This window comes from Nuphar pumila, chromosome 11 (assembly GCF_984573655.1).
Source record: "Nuphar pumila chromosome 11, dmNupPumi1.hap1.1, whole genome shotgun sequence".
NCBI classification, from domain to species: Eukaryota; Viridiplantae; Streptophyta; class Magnoliopsida; order Nymphaeales; family Nymphaeaceae; genus Nuphar; species Nuphar pumila.
In genome coordinates, this window is record NC_143259.1 from 93,779,168 (window position 1) to 93,802,165 (window position 22,998).

General features: G+C 36.9%; 1 protein-coding gene across 1 annotated transcript in view; it reads right to left on the minus strand.

Moving 5' to 3' along the window:
- LOC149822518 (protein ENHANCED DISEASE RESISTANCE 2-like) overlaps positions 1 to 22,998 on the minus strand; it is a 173,510-nt gene that overhangs the window by 50,637 nt on the left and 99,875 nt on the right. Inside the window, exon 11 of the mRNA XM_089981603.1 lies at positions 20,414 to 20,509. Within this exon, the coding sequence (XP_089837729.1) occupies positions 20,414 to 20,509 (96 nt within the window). The remainder of the gene's footprint in view (positions 1 to 20,413; positions 20,510 to 22,998) is intronic.

Below are 22,998 nucleotides of genomic sequence, written 5' to 3' on the forward strand. Positions count from 1 at the left end.
GAGAAAGTAATCACCTACTTAGGGCACATTTGCTTTGGTCACAGGCTTAGTAGTCAAAGGCGGTGCCTAGGTGTAGCCCCAGCGCCTGGGCGACCAGGTTTGCGTGGTGGGGCCCTATATTACTGCCTAGGATTTTTTTTTGAAGATTTTTTTTTTGAAGACATATCATTTGTTTTCTTTTTTGAGGAGAAGAAGATATGTTAGTTGTCTATTGCTTGTATTATGTTTATTGTTAAGAAGAAGACATTATTTGTCTATTGCTTGTATTATGTCTATTGTTGAGAAGAATAAGAAGGAAAAAAATTTATTTGTCGATTGCCTGTATTATGTCTATTATTGTTAATTTTTTTGTATACATGATTTTATTTTTTGTGTATTATTCATTCACATTGTTAGTTGCATGATTTGTTTATTCAATTGTTAATTTATTCTTAATTTATTTGGGGAGTTTAAGGTTATGCAATATAATTGCTTTACATATTTATCTATTGCTTATTGTTGATTGATTTTATTTTGGATACATGCTTCTTATTATGTTTTTTTTAATTTTTTTGTTTTAGGTACCGCCTAGGCCTTTTTAGGGACTCACCGCCTAGGCTCCGCTTAGCGCCTATGACAACTAAGGTCAAAGGTGGGATGAGCAATCATAAATGAAAATACAAACGTTTGTCGTTGTTGGTCACAAGGTCGGTCTCCTGACCGATTTTCATAGAATTCATGGGAGTAGCATTTTCAAGTGAGAATCACAAATAACAACTTGCACTTTCTCATGTTTCACTAAATTTCAAAGTGTTGTAACTGTGATTTGCAATCATAGGAAGCTGAGAAAATTCAAGGATCACAGAACTTGGAAATGAGAAAGCAATCACCTAGTTAGGATATGTTTGCTTTGGTCATAGAAGGGATGAGCAATCACATATGAGAATCCAGAAGTTTGTCATTGTTGGTCACAAGGACAGTCTCCCGCATGACTTTCATAGGACTCACGGGAGAAGCATTTTCAAGTGGGAATAAAAAATAACTTGCATTTTATCATGTTTCGAGTGTTGTGACTATGATTTGCAATCATAGGAAGCTGAGAAAATCCAAGAATCACAAACCATTGTAAATGTGGTATTAGCCGTCCATCTTGCATATTTTGTTCATCTGCTAATTTTCCCAAGGTTGTCTGTATCGTACCATATCATACGATACGGTAGGATACATATCGTTATTATGTAGAAAAATGATATGATACGCACTCGTATCACAATACGAGTGCATATCATATCCGTATCATATGATACGGGGTTGTGTCGTACGATACTGGGCATATTGTATGATACAGGCTCGACGCACTTAAAAATGGCTGAAAAGTATTTTATTTTTATTTTTGGGTTTTAAAGACCTCTTGAGGGCCGACTCCCTCATTTGTGTAGAGGCCATTAGAGAGGTATCCACACACCCTAGGACTCATGAGAGCAATTTGGGAACCGATCCATGCGCAAGAGCGAGGACTTTTGCGATTTCATCAAGAGTGTATTTTCATCATTTTTTCACTCAACGAAGTGGGTTAAGGTAAAAAAAAAAATCTTATTAGTTGCTTTTTATTGAGCTTTTTTTGGGGAAGATGGCTTCAAACGATCCGGCATGGCAATGGGGCACTCGAATAATGAGTGAAAATAAAGTGCAATTATTGTCATTGTTATTTTGGGTGGTATCTCTTAATTTAAGGAGGCCCATATTTATAGGGCATTTAATGACCCTTGGAGGGGCTCCCCATATAGTCGTTGGAGCCCCTCCAACGGTCACAAATATAACCGTTGGAGGGACCCAACGGCTAGTGGGTGGGCCCCCCAAGGTACAATAGTACAAAAGAAAAAATAAAAATAAGAAAAGAAAAAGGAAATTATAAACATATTCAAAAAGTGAATATGCATAAAATAAATAAAAAGACTAAAATACCCCTACGGCTAATACGAGAAAAGAATATATATTTTATATATATAAGTAGGTAGATATATGTACATATATATGATATATATATGTATCTTCCTTTATATATATAAAATATATATAGAATTACAACGTTGAGGGATTATAATTTAACACCCCCCCCCCTCAAACTTAGAGCATGATGACCGAAAGTTTGCCAAGAAGGAAGTTGAATCTCGAAGAGCACAGTGCTTTGGTGAAGAAATCTGCCAACTGATATTCTGAAATTACATACGAAAGATCTATGACTCCTTTAAGATATGTTTCTCGAATATAGTGACAGTCCATCTCAATATGTTTGGTTCGCTCATGAAATGTATTATTTTTGGCAATATAAATTGCACTCTTGTTATCAGAACATAGTTTGGTGGGCCCTTCTACATTAATCCCCATGTCTTCTAATAGTTGATGAATCCATACAATTTTCATGGTAGTAGTTGTCATGGCTCGATATTCAGCTTCGGTAGAGGATAGTGACACTTTTTGTTGCTTTTTATATCTTCATGAGATCAGCGAGTCTCCTAAAAACACACAAAGATCAGTGGTGGAGTGACGGTTATTTGGGTCACCTCCTCAGTTAGAGTCAATATAAGCAATTAATTTCAATTCAGAGAAAGATGATAAGAATACTCCCTTATTTAATGTACCCTTTATGTATCTGATGATCTGCAAAATGGCACTCATGTGAACTGCATGAGAAATATCTGGTCTAGTAATACTTAGATACATTAACGATCCCACAAGCTGTCTGTAGGGAGTGGGATCTGTGAGGGGAATAACATCATCAATTTTCATTTTGGATCCTACTATAGCAGGAGTTTTACAAACTTTAGCATCTGTAATACCTGACCTGTCAAGAATCTCAGAGACAAGCTTAGTTTGAGATAAAAAATACCCTTTATGACAGTATGCCACTTCAATACCGAAAAAATAGGTTAGAAATCCCAAGTCAGACATCTCAAATTTATCCTTTAAAATTGATTTTATACTTTTAACTCCTTTAGTATCGCTTCTAGTTATTAGCATATCATCCACATATTAAAGCAATATTACTATCCCGGTTTTTCTAACAAACAAAACAGTGTCAGTGAAACAAGATGAGAATCCCTTTTCTAACATTACAGAATTAAATCTATCATACCAAACCTTAGGGGCTTGTTTTAGACCATAAAGTGATTTTCAAAGACGAAACACCTTTCCTTTGGGAGTCTCCATTCCTGACGAAGCATCCATATATACTTTTTCATTTAGATAACCATTTAAAAAGGCGTTTTTAACATCCATTTGATAGATATTCCATTTTTTAATTGAAGCAACAGTGATGACGCATCTGACAGTGACCATTCAAGCCACAGGAGCAAATGTTTCTTTATAGTCAATTCTGTATTCTTGACTATATACCTTAGCAACTAGCCGAGCTTTATATCTCTCAAGAGATCCATCGCTCTTAGTTTTTACCTTAAAAACCCATCTACACCATAATGTTTTTCTTACCTTTGGGAAGATCTTGGGAAACCCCTCACCCCTACGCTCCTCCTCCCTCTCAACTCCTTTTCACTCTCTTGCTCCCTGCGTGCGGCAGCACCAGCCGACGATGCCGGCCCCCTCCCCAGGTACGCCCCCTTTCCTTTTTTGTTGCCATTAGAGGTTGTACCTCTGCCCCTTTTCGAACATTATTACGGCTATATCATGCTATGTACTCTTACCTTTTTCAGTTCGTGCGACGGATCTCGCCCGTGCCCCGCAGCTCGAGCCCTACATCACCTACACTCGTAGGTGCACGCAGCGACGCAACCTCCCGAGGTAGGGGAAAGTCACACGAGGACTTTGGATGAATTAAATAAAGATTTAGGAAATTGAGATAATGACAGACGATACTTATATGTCTTGTGATTTATTGTTCCTTGCTTGTCCTTGTATCCCTCAAATTATATGCTTCCTATATCCGACATATTTTGCATGCTTATTTAGTTTTATAGTTAGTTCCTGTCGTTGATTTCCTTTACTTGCTTCTTGTTGTCGTCGTACTACATAAGCTTAGATTTGCTAGTATTAGTTCTAGCTTGTGTTTCATATGTGCATTGCTAGATGCAACTAATTGTACCCCGAGTATGTTACTCGGAAGGAATGATTGGATCCACGGCGATCCCAAAACTTGTTTGAGATTTCTTGTTTCGTAGTGATTGAGCATGCCAAGTTATATTACTGATTTTATGTCATACGAAACACTATATGGGGTTATCTTTCGAAAAACCCATGACCTACTATCGTAGCCAAACCCTTTAGACGGGTACGGTACGTACACTACGATGGGTAGTATGAGAGGTCGATGAACACCTCGAACTATACAATGAGCACTCTGTTGAAATAAATAAAAATAATGATCTTCGCCTCCACAGGCCAAATGCTCAAAGAGCAATGCATATCATGTATGAACTAAATGAATTACAACATATTAAATGCTACCCTTTCATCGTAGTCGTACCTTTGGACAGGTACGTCGGTTTTGTGTTACGATAATTGGATGGTGGGGTTGTGGCAACCTCGAAATGTACAAATAACACAACGTTGAGATCATATACATGGTGATGATTCGCCTTCACAGACAAGATGCTTGAGTTGGTTGAAAGACCAGAGCATGCAAAATGGGTCTTCAGTTAACTAACACCTGATGCACCCATTTTGTAACAACTCAAAAAAAAAATTTGTTGATTCGGGCTGGATCCAGACCCGACCCGAACCACCGCCTCTCGCTGTCATTAAAGACAGTGAGGCAAGCAGGAGGAGGGTTATGAAACCCCCCTCACCGCCTTCCCCTCTGCTCTCTCGTCTCTCTCCCTGACCCTCTCGCTCGTCCACCGTCACAGACGTCGGCGACCCCCGACAACCCGTCGCCACCGACATCGGCGACTCCCTTCCTTTCGGCGAGCTTCCTCCGAAAACCCCCCTGCTATGACGGATCCCACTCGCGCTCCGCGACCCGAGCCGTCAATCGTGTACATCTGCAAGACACCAGCAAGCTCGTAACTCTCCAAGGTAGGGGAAGATTGCATGGAAGACTTGGACAATTGAATTAAGTTCAATACAACTAAAAACGATCATTAAATCAATATATATATATATATATATACAAATATATATATTTATACGAGTATGCACTTCACTCAAGGACGTAGTTTTGCGATCCTTGCCCTTTACCTTCTATCAGTTTTTACTTGTCGTCACGCATCGCGTCGAGGTTTAGCGTTGCACTCCTGCTTACAGTTTTTACTTGCCGTCACGCATCGCGTTGTGGTTTAGCGTTGCACTTCTGCTTACCGCCTTTACCTTGTCGTCGCGCTATGCGCCTAGGCTCTTGCTTTTGCATATGTGTTGGTATTGCCTTATTATTGCAGATGACGTGCAGGTTCTTGCTCTTTGCGTATGCCTTAAAGGCATCCTCATGGAGGATGCAAGGGGCATTTAACACTCTCTCTTGCGACGAGAGTTGAGTTGGGAGCTAGCGTTACATCCTTGTTTAAGGAGACGGATACCTTGCAAGAATCCTGACTCTTCGAGTATGCAGTCCTGCAGACGAGTTGAGGTTCAAGCGAACTACTTAGCAGAGGTTCTGTTGAGAAACTTGTATCCCGTCTATCGAGGCCGGTATCGAGTCACGCGAGGCATATAGATACCCCGATAGCGGATGAGATTCTAGAAAATCGCATGCATAATGTTGGCACAAGATACTGTTGTTTCAAAAGATAAAGTAAAGTTGATAAACATTACATCTTTGTGAAACACTCCTGTTGAGGCATATATTGAGGAGTTATACCCCCTTCATCCTAGAGTACTTGTAGTCGTGCACGACACGTCTAGTACTGCGATGATCGGATGAGACGGTCGTGCGACCTCGAATAGTGCTAAATGCACAATGCTGTAATCACATAAAATAGTCTCACATTCGCCTTCACAGGCAAGATGCTTGAGTGGGTTAAAGACCACAGCATAAAATGGGTCGTTAGTTAAACAACTCTTAACGCACCCATTCGTTTCTTGTTGTCTGTCAAGGGAGAGGACAGAGCGGTACAAAAACTCCAATGGACAGGTTGTTAACAACCACCCTACGGGCAATGATCCGGCCTCCCCAGTCATTGGAGTTAGGGGAAATGAGCTACAATAGTTAGCTCAACACTTCTGCAGAAGTTGGATGCATCCGTGGCACTGCTTTTCAGACTTTGGGGAATCCTCTCTCGGCTAAAGTCGTCCTTTTAGGAGCGGACTCAACTAGTTATTCGGGTTATTCAAACTACATAGAATAACAGACGCCCGAACTAGTCTCAGTTATTTCTACGTTTTGCCTGCGCGTACCCGCAAACCAGTAATATCGAAACATAAAGTCTGTTCACACTGGTTGTTGGGTCGTGAGACTCGCTTGCACTACTGACTCGCTTGCACTACTTATTCGCTTGCACTACTTACGTGTTTGCACTATTTACCAGCGTACATTGCTTACATGTTTAACTGCATATATGCTTTAAACTGCCTAACCTACTAAATTAAATGTACATAATTCAGTTTCTTGTAGTCTCTCTTGTGCACCTACTAGTTTTTCGCAAAACTAACCCAATCTATGGGTACAGGTGATGATTAGGTACACCACGGGCGATGGCGCGATAGCAAGATGGATCCAAGACTTTCTTCTTCCTGCTCTTAGCTCGCGTCCTGGATGTTTGGGGTTTTATAACGGATTTTCCTTGGGATATCCGAATTTTGTACTATTTGAAGAACTTCTTAAATTAAAGTGGCTTTTCCAAGTGTTTGCAAGTAGCATGGGTTGTGCGCTTTGGTTCTTTTAGCTAACGCGCCCAAAGTTGTCAGCTTGCCTTTCTGAAATTAATAAAAGAATAGTCTTCCGCTGATTTCATAAACCATCTCTGAGATAAAGAGATTTCTTTTTAGTCTCTTGTCTGTTTTTCTGAAAGGTTTGCAAGTTTGAAATTTTGGGGCGTTACACATTTGAACCGCTGACTCCCGTCAAAAGAGAGGACGGAAAGGTAAAAAACTCTGATGGACAGGCCATTAATGGCTATTACGGGCAAAAGACTCGGCTTCCTCAGTCATCGGAGTTAAGGGAAAAGGGCTACAAAAGATAGCTTTCAGGCACTTTTGCAGAAGTTGGATGCATCCTTTGGAACAAGTGGCCCTTAGGGAATTCTCTCTCGGTCACCGACCGTCTCCTTGGGAGCAGGCTCAACTAGCTAATCGGGGTATTGAAAATACATGGCATAATAGACCCTCGAACTAGTCTTAGTTGTTTCTACGATTCGTGCCTTGTGCGTACCCACAGGCCAGCTAATATCAAAACATAAAATAACTTGTTCTCACTATTTGTTAAATTGTCTATGCCTGTTGTGGCATTACACTCGTCAATCAAATTGCTTACGTAGTTCTTTACTTAAAATAATTAGCTACTCATACTAGTTAACTGCATATAACATTACTTACATCTTGTGTTGTATCTTTCCTTCATATTAGTTGTATTTTGCATGTGAAATAAATTGCTCATACTAGAGTAAATTTACTTTCTCGCATTTCAATTGCACGTGTTGATTACTGCATTTAATGAAATAAATTGCTTATCTTATAAATGTCCTACTTTATTTATTCTACATTGTCTATTTGTGCACCAATCAATTTGTTATGAAACTGACCCATTTCATGGGCAGGTGGCAAATAGGACTTTACAGACGACCAATGGCGCGTTGCAACATCGCTCGAGATCACCCTCTTTCTGCTGGCATCCTGGCTCTTCTTTGCGGATAAGATTGGTTTGTAAGCTACCGTGCTCAGAATTGTCAACTTGTTTTCCTTTCTAAATTGCTTACGCTGATAATTTTAAAAGTCAAATCCTAAAACTTGGAAGGTTTTTCATTAATGTTTTCAAAATCACAAATTAAAATTTTGAGGCATTACATGTTATCTTACCTTTTGTGTTTCCTCCTATAATACCTCTTATTTAAGTGTCATTTTATGTAGACAAGAAATGTTTGTTCGCATATTTGTGTGTGTTTTTAGCCCTTTGTTGGAATTGAGATTATATTCTTGATCTAGTCACTGATACACTTGATTTTTTAGTGTCATTATATGTAGACAAGAGATATTTATTCACACCTTCGTGTGTGATTTTAGCCCATTATTGGCATTAAACTGTTAATCTAGTAGTTGATACACTTGATTTTTTAGTGTCATTATATGTAGACAAAAGATGTTTATTTACACCTTGGTGTTGGATTTTAGCCTTTTGTTGGCATTATGCTCTTGTTTTACTCGCTGATACACTTTTTTTAAGTGTTGTAGACGAGATGTTTATAGACATCTTCGTGTGTGTCTTTAGCCCTTTAGTGGCATGATGATTATGCACTTGTTCTAATCACTGATACACTTGATGTTTGAGGTTTGGAGGCCTAGGAGGTAATTGCTTGTGGTGGTTAAACTAGTGTTTTAATTTATAAAATTCATTTATTATGATGTATGAGATTTTTTAAAATCTCTTCGTAATTATTCTAAACTCATTTGCTTTTTTATGAGAAATGGTTGTTGAAATATTTTCATGCATTTTGCAATGTATATGCTTTTGTTGCATGAGTTATTCCAAGATTAATTGTTTTGCATAAGGTTATATTTTTTCAAGCATATATTCAATAAACAAATATATTTTTTTTTTGCTTGTGTTGCCCTTTGTTGGCTCTTTATATTGTCCCATAGTGGACTTGTGTTTATGCACTTTTGTGCTTGTATTGTGCCTTCATATGTTTGTGTTGTCCATGCTTAGACTTGTATGGGCTTTTACACTTTGTTTTTGTACTTCTTCATATTTCATTACATGCTTTTATAAGCATTTCATTAGTGAAAATCTCTTATGTGTATGCCTATAGTGGCTATTGTGTGTGTTTGACACTTGATATTATCTTTTGAAAAATTAATGTATCTTTAACACTCGTCTTTCATGTCTTTCGTTGAGTAAATCTGTCTTGTAATTTTAACTCTTTTGTGAGTTCTTTCTTTAATAATCATGTCCCATTTGCAATATGTATATATATGCATGATTTTTGTAAAATAATTGTATCATTATTTGCATCAAGGTTGCCAAACTAGGAAGTGGAAGCGGAAAACGATACGGGAAGCGGAAGCGAGGCATTTTAAAATTTATACGAAGCGGGAAGCGAAGTTTCAATTTAAAAGCGAAATATGAATAAAAAATGTAGCAATATGGAATCAAACAAGAAACAAATAAAAACTAAAATAAAATTGATCATTCTTATATTTCATGATTTTTCTGTAACAACAACAACAACTACGCCTTCATCCCAAAACAATTGGGGTCGGGGATATGAACCAACAAAGAAAATCATTCTTTGTTAAAATCTAGCAATGATGGTTACCAATTTAAAGAAAGTACATGGAAAGTGAGTGAAAGCGTGAGAGAAAATACATGAAAAAGATGAAAAGAAACATGAGAAAAGTATAATAGTATGCATACACCATGTGTATGAGAAGCATAAAAGAAGCGTGGCGAAATCGTGCTTTCCATGAAGTTTCGGAAGCGAGGACTATCGCGCTTCCGAAGCGAGTTTCTGGGAAGCGAGCTTCCCACCTACCTAAGAAGCTTTTGGTAACTCTGGTTTGCATTATTCTGACTTTGTATTCTTTTTGGTAAATCAGTGCTTGTGCACTCATATTGTATTTGTGTGGATCCTCATTGGGATCCCTTTTTGTATTTTCACTTGTTTCTAAGCATGTGCCCTTGAAAGTTTGTTTATTGTTATCACTTACAATTGATCCATAAGTGACATTTTTAGTTGCATGAATGATATTTCTTTCAAAAATGTAATTGATCTTTGTGTATTTGACAACTCTTAATTAAATGATGGAAATCATTTCTTGTTTCTTCCGCTGTGTAAAAATATTTTGGGATTTAAACTCTTTTGTGGGTTATTTTGTCATGGTATTAAGGATTGTTTAAAAAAATCATATTTAAGGTCTATTATGCACTAATGTGATAAATAGATGTGTGTATTGAATAATGCATGTTTTCATGAATGTTTAAAGTAATTAATGAGTTATGAGTTTATCTTTGAGATATTTTGTGCATGCATTTCTCTTTTTTGATAAAATGCAATTATGTTCTCTTATAAATTAAAAACTTTTGATTATCTATTAAGTTGAGTTTGTCAATGACTATCATGTTTGAAGTTAATGAGTGTTCAAAATCAATTTTTACTTTAAATTATTTTGAATTATTAAATATTTTCTACACATTGTATGTTTGTGTGTTTGGCCATCCTCTCTCCATAATTTATATAAGTACAATTATTTTGTGTTAGATTACTCTTGTTAGATCTTCTTGCAGGTTTCTTTTCAAGCATTGGTGATATTGAAGATCCTCTGTATAATGGAGCGCATGATCGAACACCCTTTAAAGAAGCACCAAATAAATGAAGTCTATGAAGACATTTTATGTAATGGGGTTCTTTGTAATTTCAAACTTACAATGAGTCACTCTAAGTTTGAGGGGGGGGGGGGGGGGGGGGGGGGAGGTGTTAAGATGGATGTATTCTTTTATACATATATATGTATATGTATATGTATATATATTAATATATATATATATATATATGTTTAGTCAACATATGGTTGACTTCTAGCCATTGGAGAAGGTGTCCAACGGTTAGATTTCTAGTCGTTGGACCCTCTCCAATGACTAGAAGGGGCTCTCTCTCCTCCTTTTATTCTCTTCTCCCCTCTATAAATAAGTGGGTGTGTGCATATGTGACTTTTGAGAGTGTATGGGTAGTTTTTAGTGTATTGAGTGATTCTAGCGAGGCTCTTTGTAATTTTGCATTTCTTTTACATTTTTTAAATTTCATTCTTAATGAAATTGTTTATTTTTTAAGTCTTGTATTCCATTGTTATTTCTATGATGAATAAGTACCCAAATACAATGTATTTGTTAGTTCTTGATCCATTCCGGAGCGCATCGGGATTCATGTCATTTTCATTTCACTGTCATTCTTTATCAAGACAATTTCTACCTTTGTTGCTAAATAGACAAGAATAATGGCTTTTTAAACAAATTCTAAAGTCAGCCCCATCTTCTAGTTGTGTCATACTTCATTAGATGGCTAAAAATCAATACAGTGCCTTGTGAAGATACTATGCTTTGACAATACATCTATCCATATGTATTTAAATATTTTTCAATAACATGATAATGAATTTACAACGAATTCATATCATCATACTCCAAAACAAAATGAATCTATTTCCAGAACAAGATAATCTTTTACAGACAACCTAATACTAATTTTTGGAAGAAATGTGACTCATTATACTGGTCTGAGATTGTTTTTTAGGAAGCATACTTGGTTGACAAACATGACACAATACAAAGGGAGACGGCTTCTCTCCAGGGATTGCAACCTCAAGATCTTTTATTTCATGTTTCTCCAAAATATTTTTATGGTTGCATGGATCCCACTGACATAAATGAGATCCCCATTTCGTTTGTTACATGGAGAAACCGCACCCAAGATCAAGGACCTGGTTGCGCTGGTCTTTGCCTGCCATATCCATGGTCATTGTCTCAGCGGCCTCAAAAGTTGTCATAAGTGCAACAATCTTGTGCCCAAGAAGAGTGTAACATAGATGCTCCCCCCTTTTTAAATCATACTTCTTAATGGATATTAGTAGTGATCTATATGAAAAGAAAAATCTAGAATATTTCCCATTCCCTATGATTCTCATCCTAGTAAATACCCAAGAAGATAAGCATGAACCACAAGGATTTCAACTCATGAGACGACATGTCATAGGGAGTACTAGGTTACATTCTCCTCAACTTTCAAATAGAAACTTCTAAAGATCCCGTAAACTTGGTCTTTCATTACTGCCCTTCAGTTAAAGAATCAAGACCAAAGCACGGAACAATCATCTCTTCAACTTCCTATTGCCTAAGGAAAAAATGGCTGCACTGCATATCATTACTTCATTTTTCTCATCACCATCTATAAGACACAGATAAGGACAAAAATGCCAGAAACAAGGACATTATAACTTTATAAAATCAGGACAGAGAAACACTTTTGTAAAAATGTTATTCAACGATCTCTTTGTGTGTATGACTAGGTAAGGCTCCAGATTCCTCAAGCATTTGTCTGCACCTTGAGGTCAAAACTCAAGATCATTAAAAAAGTAGTGAAAACAAAATCCTAGAAAAACTAACCAATACACATTGACAGTGTCCATGCACCATGGTATGCAAAGTGCCATGATACTGTTAAAATGTATACTCAAAAACATTATTGTAAGTATAAATATATATACTTATATACATAGAGATACGTATACGTATATTATATGTATACGTATCTCTATATACAAGTATATATATTTATATATTTTTCCCTTTTTCTCTTTTTACCCAAAAAGGGTATTCATGTCTTTTTACATTTTGCGCATATTCCATTTGGAATATGCTGTATTTCTTCTTTTATTTTTTTGTAATTCTTTATTTTTCCTTTTTGCTTTACAAAAAGGTGCATTGGGGGTCCCCGCAATAGAGCCGTTGGGGGCTCCCCAACGACTCCTTTGGGGAGCCCCCTTTTGCACCCCTTTGCTCTTGTATAAATAGGGGTGTTCCCCCTTGTTGTAAAATAAGCTTGAGAGTCTCAAGCATTTGCTCCTTTTATAAAATACATGCATTGTTGCATGTTTATTATTTTTACGCTTTTTGCGAATTTTGTTCAAGTGTTGTGAGAGTGCTTTCGTGCACTTCTTTTATAAAGTATTTATGCTTGTATGCGTATTATCTCTTCATAGACAATTTCACATGGTATCAGAGCTCGGTTGGTGATTGAGGATCGTGGGATTCTTTTTTTTCAAGTACCTCGAAAATCGTGCCTTCGGATCCTTAGAAGTTGAAGTGGTGGATCTTGCTTCTCAAATATTTTAAAAGGATCTTGTGCAAGCTAGAAGTTGAAGCATTGTGTTGGTACGCCCCTTTTCTCCTTTTCTTTACTCCTTAATGGGTGTTAAAGAGTCTCACTTCGCTCTTAGCTTCAAGTTAAATGGGTCCAACTATCATATTTGGGCCGGGAACATGGAGGCTCACATAAAAGGTAAAGGATTATGGGGTTATGTGCAAGGCACAATTCCGGAACCGGAACCCAAAATAACCGTAATAGACGGAAGTGAAATCAAGATTCTTGAGGGAGAGGAAAGGATCAAAGCTGTTGAAGAATACTCCAAGAAGCACGACGAATGGGAAATGAAGAACTTCAAGATTCTTTCTTGGTTCTTCGCATCCGTTGAAACAAAGATTTATGCCAATATTGTCAAATTCAAAAGAGCATCGGAAGCTTGGCATTATCTCGAGAAAATGTATACATCAAGAGATTTATCCCATAAGTATTACCTTCAAAAGAAGGCCCTCTCCCTTACTCAAGGTGAAATGTCTATTAGGGAATATTTTGCCGACCTCTCCTCCATTTGGGATGAGCTTTCCATGCTTGAACCAAAATGGAGTGGAGAGACAATTGAACTCCGCCACAAGCAACTTGAAGAAGATCGGTTCTTCAATTTTTTAAATGGGTTAAGACCGAAATTTGAGCAAATAAGGTCATCACTTCTATCCTCATTTACTCCTCCTTCTCTTGAAGATGTTCTCACCAAATTAAGTGGTAAGGAGACTCGTATGAGTTTATGTAAACAAGGATCAAATGTTCTTACGGTTCCTTGTAATTATGAAGAAAACAATGAGGTCAATGTCGTATCAAGACCCGAAAATAATGTAAAGACCTATCGTCCTCCTCATTTCAAATCACAAAATCTAAGAGGTGATGGTGGACAAAGAGGAAAGAGACACTATAGCAAGATTATTTGTCATTTTTGTAAAGAACCGGGGCATATCAAGCCCATATGTCCCAAATGAAAGAAGCTTCTCGCCATGGCTACCACCGGTGTACCACAAAAGGAAGAGGCATCATCAAGTGGGTCACTCTCTTTAAATCAAATAGTGGAAGCCCTTCAACCTCTCCTCAAGGGAGCTACCTCCGGTGCCGCTGTGTCTACTTCTTCCTTTCCAGGTAAAGTCGCTTGGCTTTTGGACTCAGGTGCATCTTTTCATATGTCCCCAAACATGTTTTCGCTTTCCAACTACTCAAAAAATGTTTCTCCATCCTTTGTTTCCACTGCGGATGGAACCTCTCTTAAAATTAAAGGAATAGGTAATTTTGAAACTCAAGATTTTTTCATTCCAAAAATTAGATTCATACCTAAACTAAACTTAAACCTTCTCTCTATTTCTCAACTCTCGGACCATGGTTGCGATATTAAATTTTTGTGTGATAAATGTTTAATACAGGATCGTTGGTCCGGGAAATTGATTGGGGAAGGCTTTAGAAAAGAAGACTTATACTATATGGAATCTCTTCAAGTTCCAAAATCTTTTTGTAATGTTGCCCGAAACAAAGATATAAATATATGGCACAAAAGACTTGGTCATCCTAATATCACCAAGTTATCTTATTTACATTTTGCGAAGGACCTATATAAAAGTTCATTTTCTTGTAATGATTGTATTCTCGGAAAAATGCAAAGTTTACCTTTAAAGCAAAGAACTATGCTATCATCTAAAACCTTTGAAATTGTTCATTTCGATGTTTGGGGACCCGCACCTGTTGTCTCAAAAGGAGGCTTTTCTTATTATGTCATTTTTGTGGATGATTTCTCTAGATATTCATGGATCTATTTTCTTAAGTTCAAACATGAAGTTTTTTCGTGTTTTAAAACATTCCATTCAATGATCAAGAATCAATTCAACAGTAATATAAAGATTTTTAGAAGTGATTCTGGAGAAGAATATCTCTCCAACCAATTTAAAGTATATCTTGAGGATCACGGAATTATTCACCAACGATCTTGTCCTAAAACCCCTCAACAGAATGGGTTGGCCGAAAAAAAACATAGGCACATCATTGAGACCACTAGAACCCTTCTTATTTCCCAAAACATTCCTAAAAAATTTTGGGCTGAAGCAGCTCTTGCTTTTGTTTATCTGATAAATCGCTTACCATCTAAGATATTAGGGAAAATATCCCCTTTTGAGATTTTATATAAGCTTGAACCTGATTATAATAGGTTACGAGTCTTCGGGTGTAAGTGTTTTATACTTACGAATAAAAATGACAAACTCTCTCCCAAAGCTATCCCTTGCGCCTTTCTTGGATATTCGGAAACTCAAAAAGGGTTTTGTTATGATCTTCGAGATGATAAGTTATATGTCTTTAGAAATGTAACTTGTTTGGAAAATGAAAGTGGATTTGAAAAAAATGTTTCTTAACAAGAAAATTTTGATTACTCCTTCCTTTTTGACTTATTGTCTAGTAATGATGATATATCTAGTGATGATGATATATCATTAAACCATGATGAGGAAATTGATGGTGATGTTGAAGAACATAACCCACTCAATGAACAAGAAAACAGAATTTCAAGTGATCCAATAACCTACTCACGTAGAAACCAAGACACCTTTAGAAGTGTTATTGGTCAAGAGAGTGAACTTGTTCCTGCTCTCCATCACCGAAGATCTGAGAGGAATAGGAGACCTCCAACTCGTTTTGTCTCTTTTGATTCATTTTCACCCCGATATAGGGCTTGTCTTAGTGTCATTCATTCTTATTTTAAACCAAGAAATTTTGAAGAAGCTAAAAAATGTATAGAATGGCAAGAAGTTATGCAAAATGAACTTAATGCTCTTAAAAAGGCTGAAACTTGGTATTTCCAAACTCTATTCATAGAAAAGAAAACTATAGGTTGTCGATGGGTTTTTAAGGTCAAGACTAAGAGCGACGGATCTTTGGAAAGGTACAAAGCTCGCTTAGTCGCAAAAGGATATGGGTAAGAATATGGAATTGATTATGAAGAAACCTTTGCTCCTGTAGCTCGAATGGTTACAGTTAGATGTCTTATTACTATTGCATCTATTAAAAATTGGAACATTTTTCAAATGGATGTGAAAAATGCTTTTTTAAATGGTGATCTTAACGAAGAAGTATACATGGATGCCCCACCAGGCATGAAGATTCCTAAAGACAAAGTTATTCGCCTTCGCAAAGCCCTCTATGGCTTAAAACAGGCCCCCAAAGCTTGGTATGACAGGTTTACAAGTGTAATGATGGAGAATGGTTTTTCCTCATGTTATACTAATATTGCTCTATTTACTAGAAAATCTAACGCAGGAATTGTGATTTTATTACTCTATGTTGATGACATGCTAATTACAGGTGATGATGTTCAAGGAGTCAAGGGTATTAAGTTCGTCTTGACTTCAAAATTTAAGATGTCAGACTTGGGTTTTCTGACATATTTTCTTGGAATTGAGGTTGCCTATTAGCAACGTGGTTATTTTCTATCTCAGTCTAAACTTGCTTGTGAGATTATTGACAGATCAGGAATTTCTGATGACAAAGTATGCGAGACTCCTGAAGTCGTGGGATCAAAAATGAAAATTGATGACGGAGTTACTCTAACTGATCCTATTCCTTACAGGCAGTTGGTAGGTTCTTTAATGTACCTTAGCATTACTCGACCTGATTTGTCTCATGCTATACACATCACCAGCCAGTTTCAGCACGCTCCTACAACCGTTCATATGAGTGTTGTCCTTCGCGTCACCAGATATTTGAAAGGAATAATGAACAAGGGAGTATTTTTATCCTCTTCCTCTGAATTAAAATTACTTGCTTATACTGACTTGGATTGGGGAGGTGACCCTAGTAATCGTCACTCTACCACTGGCTTCTGTGTTTTCTTAGGTGAGTCATTGATCTCATGGCGATGTAAAAAGCAATAGAAGGTTTCTTTGTCATCCACCGAAGCCGAATATAGAGCCATGGCATCCACTACCATGGAAATTGTATGGATTCGACGCCTTTTGGAAGATATGGGAGTGCTTATCAGAGAACCAACAAAGTTGTGCTGTGACAATAAAAGTGCAATCTATATTGCCAAAAACCACACCTTTCACGAGCGAACAAAGCATATAGAGATGGACTGCCATTATGTCAAGGAAGAATACTTGAAGAAGGTCATTGATCTACCATACGTGACATCTGAGTATCAACTTGCGGACTTGTTCACAAAAGCTCTTTGTTCGCCCAGATTTCATTTCCTTCTTGACAAACTTGCGGTTATCACACCGTAAGTTTGAGGGGAGGTGTTAAAATGTATACTTAAAAACATTATTGTAAGTATAAATATATATACTTATATACATAGAGATACGTATACATATATTATATGTATACGTATCTCTATATATAAGTATATATATTTATATATTTTCCCCTTTTTCTCTTTTTACCCAAAAAGGGTATTCCTGTCTTTTTACATTTTGCGCATATTCCATTTGGAATATGCTGTATTTCTTCTTTTATTTTTTTGTAATTCTTTATTTTTTTATTTTTCCTTTTTGCTTTACAAAAAGGTGCATTGGGGGTCCCCCCAATAGAGTCGTTGGGGGGGGGGGGCAACGGTCACAATTGTGACCGTTGGGGGCTCCCCAACGACTCCTTTGGGGAGCCCCCTTTTGCACCCCTTTGCTCTTGTATAAATAGGGGTGTTCCCCCTTGTTGTAAAATAAGCTTGAGAGTCTCAAGCATTTGCTCCTTTTATAAAATACATGCATTGTTGCATGTTTATTAATTTTACGCTTTTTGCGTATTTTGTTGAAGTGTTGTGAGAGTGCTTTCGTGCACTTCTTTTATAAAGTATTTATGCTTGTATGCGTATTGTCTCTTCATAGACAATTTCACAGTTACATCAACCCATATAGATGGTCCAAATCCATGGACATGTGACATAGATCACAAAATGTCAGTCATATAAACCTTCATAGCCAATTTGTAATTCCAAACCTAAAATGCTTCAGAGGAATTGATGAATCCCGAGCAGACAACTTTAAAAAGTTCAGTCTTATATCAAAAGGGGGATTTTACTCATCCAGTTAAGGAAATGAGGTCTATGGGCTAAGCAAGCTGGGTGAGTAGAAGAAGAAACTATTATCACAGAAATGTGTGCAACAGATCAAGAATGAGACTCGAAAACTATTGAAATTCCACCTAGAAAAGAGTTGTAAAATGTAAATAGGAATACACTCTAAAGTTCATCATTGATGAAAGCATAAAGAGCTATAGGGTAAGATTATTAGCTAAGGGATATTTAAAATGACGTGCTAATGATTGTCAACAACATTCTTCACAATTGCAAGTTTAACTTATCAAGTTCTTCCTTTAACTATCAAATAAATCACAGTAATTATTCCAATTCGTTGTCAAGTAGTTCACAGGGGGAACTTCAAAAAAGTACAGAGCTACAGTGCACTATTGCTCAATTTCAGAGGAGGGAAAGATAACATGTGCAAATTAAGAAAAGGGAAATCCTTCCACAAACTATCATCTCCATTAATATCACATTTTAAGATACTTGAACACAAACCCCAAAAGGGAAATCTTTTACTTTAAAGATTGGCACACACAAAAACACAACAGATACATATACATGTGTATGTATGCACGCATGCACATGCACATGCACATGCACATGCACATGCACACAAACACGGACATAATCTTTGAAGGATCCAGATCGACATCACACCTTGAGGATTTATGTCACAGGGACACGCCACTTGATGGGTGAATCACGTGTCGGTATGATGGACACGAATTTGGACATGGGACACTTCACAATTCGCATAAAACATGGGCAACGCCACGTCTGACATGGTCAAAACGAATCTGACCATATCTATCTTAAGAGTTTTCTATTTATTTGAATCTGGGTATTCAAATTTAAATTTTCAACCCAAAATTCACATCTCCCGCCACTTACCGACACCGTTCCTGCTTGCTCACTTAGCAAGACAGAAAGGGTTGTGTTCTCCCCCTTTTATAGAGGAAATCCACCCCCCTCATTTTCCTCCACAAGCAATATGGGACTAAAAAGTTCCCTCCCGTATTGATGTATTAATGCATGCATTTGCCTACTCTTTGCATCTTTTATTTTTTTCATTGTCCGGGATAGCGTAAGCATTAATTAAACTTCCTAGAGGCCCTTTGCAGTCCCTAACATCATGTTAAAGTGGGGGACTTGGCTACCTTTGTGATAGGTGTTCCAAGTTCGAAGCCTAGTTTTTTGCTCGTCGCTCACATATTTAAAGTTCAATAGATTATAGTTGGTAACTAAGGCCAATCAAGTTATACTGCCGACTTGGGATAGGAAAATCGAGTTATACTATCGACTTGGGAATCATGTTCGGTTTTTTGGTATGAGGTACCAGGGTCGAATAACGTTGTGGGTTGGTTTTCATTTTTTTCATTTTTGGCGATATTTGATATTCTGACATAATCAAAATGAAAACTATAACCCATGGTGGTTGGGTGGCATGTCTTTGTGCCATCCATTTTTATAGTCTTGAGTTTGAACCATGGTTGCCAGTCGAGGAAGTGGGAGCGGGAAGCGATACGAGAAGCGGAAGTGGGAAGCGGGAAGAGAGGGACTTTCAAAATTTTAGGAAGCGGGAAGCGTGGGATGACTTTAATGTGAATCAAGAATCATCTCGGAAGCGACCTAGAAAGCGAGGGAGAAGCGAAAAAAGAGAAAAAAAATAAAAATAAAAATACAAAAAAAAAATGAAAATGGGTGGAAGCGTGGGGGAAGCGCACTTCCTATAAATGGGAAGCGTGCTTCCCAAAAAAACTTGGCGCTTCCCAGCGTGTTTCGGAAGCGCGACATTTCGCGCTTCCAAAATGCGCTTCGTGGAAGCGTGCTTCCCCACTAGGCTAGGCGCTTCCGGTAACTCTGGTTTGAACCCACTTTAGCCTCTTTTCTAGGTTTTAATGTATTTTATATATATATAATTTATTTATATATAATGTACAGCCATGCCCCAGAATCCTAATTTTTGAAAATTGTTATATTGTACAGAGTGTATCTGTGTCATGTCTCATACCCGCATCTGCATCCATGTGACAGTTGAGGACTTGGAGAATGCAAACTTGTCAAAGTAAAATTGAGAAATTGAAAAATAAAAAAATGTGGTTATATGTTTAAATGCCAATCTCAAGGGCATGGCACATGGAATTCATGAGAAACTTTGGTCAAAATTTAAGTTTGAAGATTTGCGAGTAGAAGTATCATAAATAAAATATTAAGATACTCCATCCTTACCCCTCCACCCATCTGCGCTCGCACAGAAAGAACTAAAGAGATATTGTGCATTAAAGTAAGCATTACACATAAGATTTCATATTTAACAGTTCATTTTCTTTTATAGGTTTCCAATTTTATGCAGTAAATGCAACGCAAACTTGGAACATCAAGTAGGTAAACTTACATTGGGAACCAATCGAGCTGCAACCTGTGGTACAGAATTGCAGTATGTCCATCTACTTCTTCAACCAAGCTACCATACTGAAAACTACAGTCCCACCTAATAAGTCAGTGCAAAATATAAGGCCAGGCATAAGTAGAAGAAAAACATAGACCAGCATATGCTGATGACTGCATCATTATAATCACAAAGAAACCCCAATAAGCTTCCAATACATGGTCAACCCATTCATACAAAGTGTCAAACAGAATGCAAAGTTTATTCAGGATCGCAGCTGATAAAAAATTTCACAACTCCACCTTCAGACTCATGAATAACTTCCATATTTACACTGCCAATGATGACATGATTAGATGTTTCTATCAAATATTGGATGAGATAGCCACAAATAACAGAAAACATGCAAATATAGCAGTAAAAAACAAACAAACATAGAAGTAATATTCTTAAAGTTGGCAAAACCAAAAGAACTCTAACTAAAACAAGCATTCAACAATAAAAATTACTGCTCCATCTCAAAACTCAAAAGTAACAAAACCACCACAACTATATCCATAAATGGATCTACTCTTATGACACTAAGCTCAGTGTATAGGAAGAACTATTCAGCTTGTAAACTTTCCAGGATAAGAACACCTGTTAAGATATTTGTAACATTTCCCTATGTTATTTGTCTTGTATATACCAAAGTACACCTAAATGTACTTTAGGTGTTTTTCGCTTTTTTGTGTGTATTCTTGTATTTTTTTAATTCATTGTATTCAATGTATACTTTAGGTATACCTTATGTCACATAGGTGCGGGTGCGGCGATGCGGCACTTTAAAAAAACTTGGGTGCGGGGGTGCGGGAGGGTATATATATAATTATATAAAGATATATATAATTTTTAACAGTTAACAATAACACTAATGAAATAAAAAATAATTATCATAATATCATCAAAACAAATTTTCATTTTTCTATAAAAATGGCAATGATATATATTTCAGGATTTAAATGTTGGATCATAGCATGATTGAAAGGAAAACATAAATGCAGTTGTATGTAATTTGCAAAATATCACACTATCCCAGTTACCATTTTTAGTTAATGCATGTGGCACTATCTAATCATAGTTTCTAGCCTCACTATATTGCCTGAAATATCACTGTGTCATGCACTATATTGTGCCTGTAATACCCGAGAACTTTATCAAATACATAAACTTGAAATTTATATCCTTAAGCTGATACAAGGATATTTTTGTTATTTTATTTGTTTAATACGTATTTGGATCTTGGATATCCTGTTTGGATCTTCAATGTCAAAACCCTAATATTCTATTTGAATCGTAGATATGGGATCACAAACCTATTATGTGGATATCTAGTAGTAAATTTCAATCTCTTGTTTGGGCCTCTGATATCGGATCCTCAATATCCGGGTTAGAATTGATATTGGATCCAGGATGAATGGAGTGGATCCACGAAGTTTAAATCAGATTCTTAATAAGAAAATTTCTATATCGGACCTATAACGCCTTAGGGGGATTCGTAATAGTCCATGCGACGTTCGGATCCACAATAATGCATTTGGATCCTGGACATCAGAGATTTAAATATGGCGATGATCCAATTAAATTTTTTTTTTATGATTTGAATCCGAAATAGTGGCCTAGATCCATGTATGGTAATTCGGATCCATTGTGTGAAGAAAATTTCAGATCCTTAGATCCGTATTTCTTAAAAGGATTTTATGAGAATGATGGATCTTGGACCCATAATAAGTTGTTGAGATCCATGATAATGTATTTGGGTCCAAAGAAATCTAGTTAGGGTTTCTATTTAAAAAAAAAGTTAAAGATTAATACCTTAAAAATCTAAATGAAGATCCGGATCCGCGGATGGATCTGGATAGGCCCAAGGGTCGACCCAACTTGATGTGGGTCGCGAGTCACGGGTTCGGTCGAACTAAACCCGCAACCGTGTGTGATCATGGCAAAAATGTTTTTCTCTTGGTGTTCCTTCTCTCTTTTCCTCCTCTTTTTCCTTTCTAATCTCTATTCCCTTTTTTAAGGGGAATAAAAGATAGAAAAAGAAGAGAAAAGAGAAAAGAAAAAGGAAGAGAGAAGAACTCTTTTGCGAAGGTCTCACTTGACCTTAATTTTGAAAAATATTTAGAAAAATTACTCGCCTCCATTTTGAAAATTTGCGGGAAAATGGAGAGACGGGATTCGCTCGTCGGTACGAGGTTCGACCGTTCCTGACGCCTTTATCAGGGATAATCGAACCAAGGATCGAATTCATGCCTTTTTGCTTTGCTAAAATATTATCTAAGAATTTATCCTAAGTCTAAAATGCACAAAGAAGCATGTTTGTGTGAATGCAAAGATGTATGCTCTTTTGATAAAATAATTTAGAAATTTCCAAGTGTTTCTGAGATGAACTTGATAATGGAGTGAAAAAAATGGTTTTTGAAAGTTTGAATCTAACTTAGAACTTTGAGATAGATCTGAAAAGATTTTTTTGAAGTTCTAAGTTTTGAAATAATCAGAGTTGGGAAAATAAATCTTAAATTGGAAAGAATGAAGAGAAAGGGGAATTTGAA